We start from the raw sequence: 12,638 nt of genomic DNA, 5'->3' as shown, positions 1-12,638 counted from the left end.
ATTTCTCTACATAGGAATACAGATAATTAGATCTCACTGAGGCCCTTTAAAAGGCAAATTTAAAAATTATAAGTTTTCTTTCTTTTCCCTCAGTATCTTATTTTACCTTTTCAGGTTTCTCTCGATTTTTGTTGTTCGATATCAAACTTTCCATTTAGCCCTGGTCTTTTCTGTGCAAATACCTGGAATTCTTCAATTTTGTTGAATGCCCATACTTTCCTCTGGAAATATATAGTCAATTTTGATGGGTAGTTGAGCCGTGGTTGCAGGCCCAGCTCTCTTGCCTTTCTGAATATTGTATTCCAAGCCTTACGGTCTTTTAGCGTGGAGGCTGCCAGATCCTGTGTGATCCTGATTGGTGCCCCTTGATATTTGAATTGTCTCTTTCTGGCTTCTTGTAAGATTTTTCCTTTTGCTTGAAAGCTTTTGAATTTGGCAATAATATTTCTAACCGATTTCTTCTCTGGGTCGAATGTAGTGGGTGTTCTATGAATCCTTTCGATGTCTATATTGCCCTCTTGTTGTAGGACTTCAGGGCAATTTTGCTGAATAATTTCTTTTAGTACGGAGTCCAGGTTTCTATTAATTTCTGGTTTTTCTGGAAGACCAATTATTCTCAAATTGTCTCTTCTAGACTGGTTTTCTTGGTCTGTCACTCTCTCATTGAGATATTTCATGTTTCCTTCTATTTTTTCAGTCTTTTGACTTTGTTTTATTTGTTCTTGTTGTCTTGAGAGATCATTACCTTCCAATTGCTCAATTCTAGCCTTTAGGGATTGATTTTCGCCTATAATCTTTCGGTTTTCGGCCATAATCTTCTGGTTTTTGGCCATAATCTTCTGGTATTCCTTTTCAATCTGGTCATTTCTGGTGTTCAATTGCAAGATTCTACCTTTTAAACAGTTATTTTCTTGCCAAATCTCTTCCATTTTCCTCAAAATCTCAGTTTTGAACTCTTCCATAGCTTGTGAGGAGTTTTCCTTATTTGAGGAGGATCCGGATGCTTGTTTGTTCTCCTCCTCTGTTTGCTCGGTTGTCTGGATTTTCTCTGTGTAAATGTTGTCGAGTGTTAAAGGCTTCTTTTTCTTGTTGTTATTCTTTCTCTTCTGAGTTTCCTGAGACTGGGTAGCCATCATTAGCCCAGCAGCTTCTCAGGTTTATCCTCGCGTTCAGTGTCTGTCCGCGGTCTATTGGCTCCTGAGGTCTGAGTTCTGGTTTTTTCCAAGGTCAAGACCCCTGTTGGACCCCCTTGCTTGATCCTCTGCTGGAGGTTCCTTTACAAGTCTCAGGGCGCTGCTTTCACAGTCGTATACCCGTCTGCACTGGTTCCCCACTCAGGTTTTCAGAGCTTTAGTTCCTGGCTGTGTCTGCCTCCACCCACGCCTCCGCCCGTGCCTGTGCACTCTGCGCCCGGAGTCCACTCTCTGCTCCCGCTCTCAGATTTCGCTTGCGTTCTTTGGCTTATTGGGGTCCTAAATCTTGCTGCTCTCAGGAACAGGCCCCAGAGCTGCCAATGACTCGATGGGTGCCCCAAACTTGCTCTATTTCTTTTTAGCTGGCTTCGGCACTATAGATGTTGTGTGTGGAGGGGTTTGGGGTGGGGTGGTTGCTCAGCCCGCGATTTAGTGAGAGCTGTTTCACCCCTTTATAGCCTGGAAATGTCTCGATTCCACGTACCTTCCACGCTGTGCCCTGTTGTGGGGTTCCTCCGTTCGTCTGGACTTGTTTTTATGTCCCCTTGAGGAGTTTTGTGTGTTTCGGTCAGGAGAGGTTGAGAGCTGCTTCTTACTCTGCCGCCATCTTAACCCGGAACCCATAATAAGGATTTTTAAGTCACTTGAGAGATATGGGGTAGAATAAGGACTTTTAAAGTATATATATATAGAGAGAGAGAGAGCACTATATTTGTGTGAGTGTATATAATGTGTTTTGTATTTGGCATGAGTGAAAGAGGAGTTGTTTTGATTAAGATTGAATTATTACAAAGTAAATAAACTTTCTCTTTGATGTTGGCAAAAGTTGTCTAACTGGGGCAGCTGGGTAGCTCAGTGGATTGAGAGCCAGGCCTAGAGATGGAAGGTCCTAGGTTCAAATCTGGCCTCAGACACTTCCCAGCTGTGTGACCCTGGGCAAGTCACTTGACCCCCATTGCCCACCCTTACCACTCTGCCACCTATGAGCCAATACACAGAAGTTAAGGGTTAAATTAAAAAAAAAAATAAAAAAAGTTGTCAACTGCAAAACAAGCTAAGCATAATACAACTCATGGAGATTCAAAGTTAAATAATGAATAAAATCTATTATGTATCTGCCTAATTTTTTTTAAAAAAAGGTGAGAATGTGATCTTAATTTTGGATAAAGCAGTAGCAGATAGAGATTCCATTCAGGGAGACTAGCAGGGAAATTACATTTGAATTAAAAGGACATAGATAAATAAAACATAAAATAAAACAAAATCATAGATAAATAAAACAAAACATATTGCTTAGGCAGAAATTTTGCAAAATTATCCTCCATCACTGAAATAACAATTGTTCACTTAGAAAAACAAATAGGAAGAAAAGCACATAAATGATAGCCTCAGTAAAGTAGTAGTACATAACATATAATGATCAAAAGCATCATTTCTATATATTACAAACACGATCAAAGAAAGCTGAAGCTAATTTAAAAGTAATTTTTATTTTGCCTCAATTGCATTTAAGAAGGATTTTTTTTAAGTTTTGGTTTCTAAATTCTCTCCTTACTCCCTTCAAACCACCCCCCCCCACATCTCTGAGACAATAAGCAGTCTGAAACAGATTTTACATGGGCAGTTATGTCAAACATTTTTCCATTTTATGAAAAAGATCTCAAAAAAAAGTATTAGAAAGTGAAATATGTATGTTTCAGTCTGCATTCAGACTCCAACAGTTCTTTCTGTGAGGGCAGATGACATTTTTCATTATGAGCCTTCGAGATTGTCTTGGATCACTGCATTGTTGAAAATAACTAGGTCATTCACAGTTATTCGTTAAAAAATATTGCTGTCACTACAATGTTTTGTTTCTGTTCACTTCATTTTGTATCCGCATGTAAGTCTTTCCAGATTCTGAAATCATTCCATTTATTTCTTATAGAACAATAGTATTCCATTATAACTGTATACCACAATTTGTTCAGCCATTCCCCAACTGTTGGACAACCTCTGTGTTTCCAATTCTTTGCTACCACACAAAGAGCATTGCAACTAATTTGAAAGATAGCTTATAGATATTTTTTGTAGAGGCACAAAGTTAGGAGAATATGTATTAACATGTACTTAAAAGCAACAAGAAACATAATTTCATGGGATATTTGGTTCTCATGTATTATAAAAAGTACTTGTAAAAAAATTGCCATGAAAATAACTAATTCATGCATCATAATCAGTTGCTTCAAAGTGACAGAAAAATTCTATTAGGGACATGATTAATTCCTTCCAAATTAAATCAACATACTCTGGGTTACTTGGTGACTTCAGTAGAGGAAAATGAAGATGAAAAGACATAGTTTAAGAAAATGGAATCAAAGAGGCCAAAGGCTACAAAAAAGCCACATATTGGTGAACACTTATGAATAATAATTGCTGGGCCAAATGACACCATAGAGAACAAACAAAATAATTTATATTTTAACTAGCACAAAAAGACTTGTTATTAACATGGTAATTAACCCTGGGTAAGTAGATGTTCGTGTAACTAGAACAAAATTTAGTTCATGTTTTTATATTAAAAAGAAAGAATAATAATGAGAAACAAGTGGCATACAGTCAAAACAATTTAATTCTGAACTAAACAAGTGATTGAAAATCAAAGATAGGGAATTGACAACAGAAATTACATTGACACTGACCATAATATTTTTATCCTGAAATTTAACAAGTGTAAATTAATTGCTTATTAAAAAGACACTGAAGAAGTTCAAAAAGTACCTGAAAAGTTTTCTGACTTACTTGCCAAAAGCAACACTAGGATAGAAAATAAATTCATTTGTAAAGGACATCATCTCACAGAACTGAAAAAATCAAGAGAAGTAAAATTAATTTTTAAAGACTTTGGCAAGATATCCATCTAAGCAAAGTTATCACAGGGACATTGAAGAATGAAAATGGAAGGGGTTCTATATACAGAAGAAAAATAGAAAATGATTGCAAAAGCTATTATGACATTTTATCCTCCATCAAGGATAGGAGGAACTACCATTCTTGGTAGTTTTTGGACCTTAATATCAAAGTGGTTATAAAGGCAGGAATAACACTAAAGACAACAAAAATTGGGAAAGGAACTAGATTTGACTTATTCCAAAGGAGATAAAACATATTTGTGTGGGCATTAAGGGATTGTTATAATGAGGTATGACTTTAAAGGAGGGGAACAAATTCATTAAAAAGTATATATTAAACTTGTACCATATAATAAACACTGCACTGACTGCTCAGGATATGAATGGGGGAGAAATATTCACTGCTCTCAGTTGATGCTCTAATTTGTAAAGACAGTGAAAATAAGATTCTGCTTCAAGGTAAATGGAAAGAATCTGAAATTCTTTATATACAATGGAAGGGCAGATGGCAAGGCTCTTTAGATACATTAGTAGATATCTGGAGAGCCTAAAGGAAAGCAGATAGTAAGACCTTGAGTGAGCTTAAGACAGTAACAAGACTTAAGAAAGGAATAGAATTGTTCCCTTCTTATCCAAGCAGACTGAAGAGATAGGTGACTTAAATGGGTTCTGAGTGGCCCAGGACTTTGGGAGTGGCAGAAAGGAAGGCAAAGGCATAGAGGCCCCACACATACCTGTAAGTTGTCTGGAAAACCTGGAGGGAGGATCAAGGGAAAACAAGGGAATTATGGTACCCTTTTTTCACATCACAGGGGAGGGCAGGCCACACCCCAGCACTCATTGCAGGAAAGGAACACAGCATGCAGTCTCTGGGGGACCCGGCACTCCATCTCTAAAAGGTTTGCCTTCACTGCCTTATAGTGTTTATTCTTCATTAGACATATATCTGTTATCTACCTATTTCATGCTTCATGAAAGCCATTTGTATTGTGCCCAAAATATTATTAAATTGAGCATATCCGTTCATCTAGTGATACCTCTATAGAGTCTGTACTCCAAAAAAGGTCATTGAAAGATCAAAAGGACCTATATATACAAAAATGTTTATAGCAGCTCTTTTTACAGTGGCAAAAAACTAGAAGTTGGGGTGGAGGGAGATGCCCTTCAATTAGAAAGGATTGAGTAAGTTATAATATTCGAATGTGTTGGAATTCTTTTGTGCAATAAGAAATGACAATGGGGACAATTTGAAAAAAACCTGGAAGATTTATATGAAGTGTTATAGAATGAAGTGAGCAGGTCCAGGAGAGAAATTTATATATTCAGTAATAGCATTGTAAAGTCCAACAACTTTAAAAACTTTAAGAACTCCTCATTAGCACAATGACCAACCACCATTCTGGAATACCTATGATGAAACATGCCACCCACCTCCTGACAGTGAAGTGATAAGTACAGAGTTGCAAATTGAGAAATATCATTTATATTGGGGATCTGGCAATTGGAGGTGAGGAGGAAGTATGTTTTAGACATAGGAGTTAAGGATACTTTAATAAATTAGACAAAATAACAGTTCTCATGGAGAAACAAAAAATAAAAATTCCTTAGAAGAAAATTTAAAAGTAAATTAAAAAGACAGGAGTTAACTTTACATTATCCCTAATTATATGTTAGTATAATGATTTTCCAAGTTTTAAGTTACTAGAATTTTTTAAAGTTGATCAGTAAAATATGTTAGAAAAGAGGGAGCAGCTAAATATCTTGGTGGATTGAGAGCCAGGTCTAGAGACTCGAGGTCCTGGGTTCAAATCTTAATTCAGACACTTCCTAGCTGTGTGATCCTGGGCAAATCACTTAACCCCAGTTGCTTATCCCTTCCTATTAATTCTAAGACAGAAAGTAAGGGGTTAATTATTATGTATGTATGGTAAGAGCTGAAGGGAAAACCTCAAGCTATATTATAAAAACAATCATCTGAACTATTTGGTATTTATTTTAAAAAATTTTTAAATAATATGAATTACCACTAGAAGGGTACCATATTCCATAAGAACTGCTGGAAAAAACGGAAAGTAATTTAGCAAGATTTGATTTTATTTTTAAATTTTCTTTATTCCAATAACAAATCTATACATAAGTTTTCTAAGGTTATATGATTCATGTTATCTCCCTCCTCACTGCCATAGTTGCAAGCAAATCCACTGGGTTTTACATGTATTATCACTTAAAACCTATTTCTATGTTGTTCATTTTTGGAATAAAGATTTTTGCATTGGACTTGATATTTATATACCACAATAAATCCCAAATGAATATGTAACCTAAAGATAAAAGTTAAAGAAACAGATAAGGGAGAAATTCATCTCTTTTTTGTATATTTCTTTTCATTTTCATTTTCACATTTCTCCCCACAGTCATTGAAAAAGTACTGTTACATTTATACTTAATCATTTCTTTCAGCACACTATCCTCCATCACATTCATGTACTATTCATATGCCATAACTTGTTCAACCATGCCCCAAATGATGGGTACTACGGAACAAAGTTCTAAATCTGTATAAGGGAAAGAGGCAATCAAAAAAGGTTAAAGTAGATAATTTTGGTGATATACAATTTTAAAACTTTTGCAAGAACAAAATTCAGCTAACATAAGAAAAGGTGCAGCTGAATGGGAGAAAAGTTTGCATAAGTGCAAAGTTTGTGAAATGTGATATCCAAGATACATGAGGAGTTGATAAACATATAAGACCAAAAGATGCTCTACCAAATAAATAAGTGGTCAAAGGAGATTCACAGTTTTCAAAAGAAAAATTGGAAATTAAGAACATAAAAGAATTTTCTAAAAGACTAGTAAGAGAGAAATATGTTAAAACACTTTTGCAATTTTGTCTGAATTCCATTCAAAATATGTATGGGTGGTGAGGGTGGCGGAGTCAAGATTACAGCTTAGGAGCAGTAAAAGCTGAAACCTCTCTGACTATCTTTCAAGCACTTCCGTGTCATGACATATTCATCTGATAAGTAGGTAAATAATGATAAGTTTTCATTATTTAAGAACAGACATAGTAGGAATGGCATGAAGGGATGTACGATCGCATTGGAGAGAGAATCCTGACCCTGAAGTTTAAGTCCCATTTTTTACAACAATTGTAAGCAATTCATTTTGATCCTCAGTTCCCTCATCTACCAAATAAAGAAAATTTTTTATAAAAAAATAAAAAGCACTTCAAAAAAACAAAACTCCAAACCCAACAAGTCAGAGCCATAGAACTCTCTTGCTGAACACAACTTTGAAAGGTAGGCAGAGAGAATTGATTTACATGTATAAATAGGGAGAGACTGTGGACACCCCTCTGCCACTTACTGCACTGAGACCTGTGATCAGACACAGGCTAACTGTAGGATTCACAGGAGGAGGCTGCAATAGCTATGGAGCACCTCAGATCCACCATATGAGGTCCAAGGCTCTGACAGTGGCTGACAGGGAGGAATTGGGGGAGGGGAGCATCTGGTTGAACACCCTCAGCCTCTGTGGCAGCAGGCTACAGCAAAAAAGCAGGTTGGCTCAACTTGTCTAATCCAGTATACTAGCAGAAGAGAGAGAAGACTAAAGATTCTCTCCAGGGCAGAGCAGCTCAGATGCCCTGGTCCAGTAAACCAACAGAGAGAGTTTACAATCCATAATGGGGAGGGGAAGGGAAATGAGGTTTTTTTTGTTTGTTTGTTTTTTTTAAGGAAGCAATGATTGAAAGCTTCTACAGAGATAAAGTCCAAAGAACAGAACCAACACAGGTTGATGGGATCCAAGGAACTTCAAGCAAAACCTCAAAAATATCCAGAGAATTGGACTCAGGTTCTGGAAGAGCTCAAAAAGAAATTCAAAAATCAAATAAAGCAAGTTGAAAAAAAATGGAAAAAGGAAAACAACAGTTTAAAAAGCAAAATAGGTCATCTAGAAACAGAGGCACATGAATTAAAATAAGAAAATGGTATTTTAAAAGCCAGAATTGACCAATTGGAAAATGAGACAAAAAAAAAAGTCAAAGGATAAGAAGAATGGACCAATTGGAAAAGGAGGATCAAAAGGTCATGGAAGAAATTCAGTCTCTAAAATTTAGAATTCGGCACTTAGAAGCTAATGACTTGGAAACATCAAGAAACAATAGAACAAAATCAAGACAATGAAAAAATAGGAAAAAATATGAGATACCTCATTGAAAAAACAATTGACTTGGACGATATATCCAAGAGAGACAATTTAAGAATTATTGGACTACCTGAAAGTCATGACCAAAAAAATCCTAGACATCATACTACAGGAACTTATTCAAGAAAACTTCCCTGATATTCTTGAACAAGAGAGTAAAATAGAATTTGAAAGAATCCACAGGTCACTCCTGCATTAAATCCCCAAATGACAACTCCCAGGAATGTTATAGCCAACTTCAAGAGCTCACAGGCCAAGGAGAAAGTACTATAAGCAGCTAGAAAGAAACAATTCGGTATCATTGAGCCCCAGTCAGGATCACACAGGAATCTGGCAGCTTTCACACTGAAGGACTGCAAGGCGTGGAACATAATATTCTGAAAGTCAAGAGAACTGAGTTTACAACCAAGAATCATCTACCCAGCAAAACTGACTATATTCTTTCAAGGGAAAGTATGGTCATTTAATAAAATAGATGATTTCAAAGCATTCCTGAAGAAAGATCAGACATAAACAGAAAATCTGATTCCCCAAAATATAAAATTCAAGAGAAGCATGCAAAGGTTAAATAAGAAAGACAAAATATTTAAAGATGATAAAAGATTGAAGTGGTCAGTGTTGGAGATTTGAGGGAATGATTGGCATACTAATACACCTGTTGGAACCATTGATCAGTTCTTTTGTTGGAAAATAATCTGGATGCACCCAAGAAGAGTAGGTCAGTGAGCCTACTGAGCATATTGGGCACATTGACTAAGAAGATCAAATACAGAAAAAATGGCATAAATTTTATCCCAGCAATATCTAAATAAATAATAAAGTGGGGGGGAGGGGCAGTATCCATTTAATCAGGCCCTTGCCAAGTAAACTATGGTATGTATATAAGTGTAATGCAATATTATAAATCTATAAGAAATGACAAATAGAAGGGCTTCAGAGAAATAAGGAAACATTTTAATGAACAAAGGCAAAGTAAAGTAAGTAGGACCAGGAGAACAGTGTCCACCATTATCACAGTAATATAAATGTAAAGAACACTAAAAGCAAGCTGAAATGACACTAATGTGCTACTCCCACTCAGGAGAAATTTTACTGCATCACTGTTTAACTATTTGTCTTATTACAAGAAAGGGCTCATCATGTTAGCAAGAAAGAAGGATTTGGGAAATGGTTGGCGGGTGCAGAGGTGAATAACTGCAGTAAACAAGAGGGCATCAATTAAATTTGTTGTTGTATAAAGCAACTAATCTTTAGTTTTGGAATACAAAGAAATATATTCAGTAGGAATGAAAACTAGATAGAAATCTGATGTAAAATTGAGAAAAGCATATTATTTACATTGCAAATGCATAAATCAAAGAAACAAAAATGTAAATAAATGGTTGGTTATATCACAATTATGGATAGATAACAAATTTATAATTTTTTGTGATACAGAGAACATATCTTTTTAAAAGATTTTTTCTGCCAGGCCTGCACATTCCTGAAGTCTCTGCTACTAGAGACAGTAAGGCTTGTGGATTCCTTTGGGAGTTCAGAGTTGTAGTGCACTAAGCCAACTGAGTTGTCCATAGTATCTGACCACTGGTGTGATGAACCCCTGGGAGCAAGGGGCCACTAACCTACCTAAGGTAAAAGAGAACCAGCCCAGGTCAGAAACAGAACAGGTCAAAGATCCCATGCCAGTCAATAGTGGGATCCTGCCCATAAGTGGCCACCACACTTACAGGCTAGATGAGATAGGAAGATCCAGTCTCTGAAAAAAGATTGCTTTCATTTTATAGAAATATTCTAATGGATGTATTATCTTGTTGACTTAGAACTTTATTCCTTTAGCGATGTGAACTATACTCCATCCTTGTATCTGTGTCTTTCCTAAGTTAACCACTTGGGATACTTTCTTTAGTTCTTTGAACATTAGGAGTATGCCAGTGGATCATGTATGGTGTCCTTTGGTTATCCATTGTCCTAACTACATGACCAGCCCATTGTTTTTATTTTATTTGTGCAAAAACTTTTCATTTTTGTGTAATAAAGCAATTTTATGTAAAGACAAAATTTTTTATGGAAATAAAATAAGAATAAAAGAGCAACTGGGAAGAATCTTGGCATAAAATATTTGCATGTATACATATATACATAACTTTTCCTGCTTGGCTTTTTGAGTGCTAGGGATCACCCAAGGAAAACTACATTATAGTAGTTTTTCTTTCAGAAAGGAATTCAAATGTCAAAGTTTTTGTAATGGATTTTTACTGTACAGTAGCTAATGAAAGAAAATTTGATCATAAATAATAATTGCAATAAATAATCTTGCAGACTTATTCCCAATACATGCTAATTTTATTACTGAATATTATCCTTAATCTGTGGGAACAGCCAATTTTTATGTACATAAAATTATCTAATCTTTCCTCTTATATCTAGGTAGCCCTCTTCACTTGCACTTTGAAGCACTTCTAAAAGAGGATCGACTAACCTATGAAGCTTTGAAAATGTCTCCACTTATAAAAGGTTCCCAGGTTCTCACAGCTACATACCCAGTGCTAACGCCATCATCTCTCAGCCCAACCAGTAAGTTCTATCTTCTAATAACTTCAGAGTAATAGGGTTTGGTTTTTTTTTTTTCCCCTAAGCAAAGCTGCTTGACACTAATGGTTGATTTTCAGTCTTCTTTACTCCAGGAGAAAACTTATCTAAGTGTCATGACAGCATTTTAAGCAAGAACAATTGATCATTGACTGTAAAATATATATCTTTCTTCCTTCCTTTTTTTTCATCCCTGATATATTATTCAGTGTCTTCTGGAGTTTCTTCTGGAGTTATTGTTGGCTTCTCATGCTGTCCCCTGCTTCACCCTCTTCTGATGACTTTCTCTATAGACCCTAAAAATAATTTGAAAAACATCCTTCAACTTTCTACCATTAGAAAAGTAATGAATATAGATATTAACCCATACTTCCCCCCAATCTTCCAATTCTTTTTCCTCTCACTTTTTCAATCTCTTCTTTTTTATTGGGTCTTTCTCTACTGGCTACAAATATGCCCAGTTGTCCTATGTCAGTGATAGCTAACCTTTTAGAGATGGAGTACTGGGCCCCACCCCCCAGACCAAGTACTGTGCCTCCCCCTCCCACCATCCCCTCCAGAGACCATGTGCCATGCTTCTCTCCACTCCACATATTGGGTAGGCCCCCCCCCCTTTCCCCACACAGAGAATGGAAAAAGCACTCCCATTGGACTATTGGATGGAGGGGCAGGTGATTTGAGGAATGTCCTCAGCAAGTATAGAGAGGGGAGTAGCCCAAGTGCTCCCCTTCGCTCCAACTCTGCTGAGCTGCCAACCTTGCCCTGTGTATGCTCACATTGGACTTCTGGGCAGAGGGGCAGGGGAGGTGAAAAAAGACATCAGTCATGATGGAGAGGGGGAGGAGAGCAGTTCTACCCGAGTCCATCTGCCTTTCTAGTAACCAACTCTTTGGGTGAGGGGTGGGGAGGTGAGGGTGACTGAGTGCCCACAGAGAGCACTCTGCATGCCGTCTTTGGTACCCATGCCATAGATTCACCATCACTGTCCTATATCCTTGAAAAACCTCCCTTTAAATCTGCCATGCTTTTAAGCTATTAATTCTTTTCTTACTTTGATTGCCATATCTCTAGACCTAAGAATCTATTCTTGCTTATAAGCCTGCCTCACTTTTGTTTTCAGCCCCTTGCATTTTGATTTACAGTTTTACTATTGTACTGAAACTTATCTCAAAAGTTATAAACTGTCTCTATTTGAAAATCTAAAGGCTTTTTCTTATTCTTCATCCTACTTCCTCCCTCTCCCCTTACAGCTTTTTGCTCTTCCCTCCTAAATACTGTATTTCCTAGCTTTTAAAATACTGGTTTTTCTCCTGACTACTTCAGTTCTGACCTTGACCTTCCTTTTCTCCTCTACATTCTCTTCCATGTATATCTTACTTGTATCCATACATTTTTACAGAGATCACAGTAGGGCCTATGAGGTGTTCAGGGAAGAATAGTACCTCTGAGGTAATGGTTTGCATTCTGAGTTATCACTGGTCTTGATTTCTATCTTGCCACTGGACTTCACTGATTCTAGGAAAGAGAATGAGGCTGACAATTTTGTGCAACTCAGCCTTGTTTAAATCCAGTATGTGTGTGAGTCAAAAGACTTCACCCAGTGATGTCATTTTGGTCCTCTTCAAGTATAAAGGACAACTGCCAATCAGCACAATTGACCACCAGGTCTCTGATTCTAGCTTTGAACACGAAAGAGGAGGAGTTGAAATATGTCCAGATTGGGTTAATGTGATTATGATATAACTCAAAAAAATAG

The 12,638-nt window shown here is 36.8% G+C and overlaps 1 protein-coding gene across 1 annotated transcript in view; it reads left to right on the top strand.

Annotated features, from left to right (window-relative positions):
• LOC123253732 (KAT8 regulatory NSL complex subunit 1-like) overlaps positions 1-12,638 on the top strand; it is a 168,263-nt gene that overhangs the window by 131,172 nt on the left and 24,453 nt on the right. Inside the window, exon 7 of the mRNA XM_044682913.1 lies at positions 10,721-10,867. Coding sequence (XP_044538848.1) covers positions 10,721-10,867 — 147 coding nt within the window. The remainder of the gene's footprint in view (positions 1-10,720; positions 10,868-12,638) is intronic.

This window comes from Gracilinanus agilis, chromosome 1 (assembly GCF_016433145.1).
Source record: "Gracilinanus agilis isolate LMUSP501 chromosome 1, AgileGrace, whole genome shotgun sequence".
Lineage (NCBI taxonomy): Eukaryota > Metazoa > Chordata > Mammalia > Didelphimorphia > Didelphidae > Gracilinanus > Gracilinanus agilis.
Note: the sequence above shows the minus strand (reverse complement) of the source record. Positions and strands in the feature narration are given on the sequence as shown.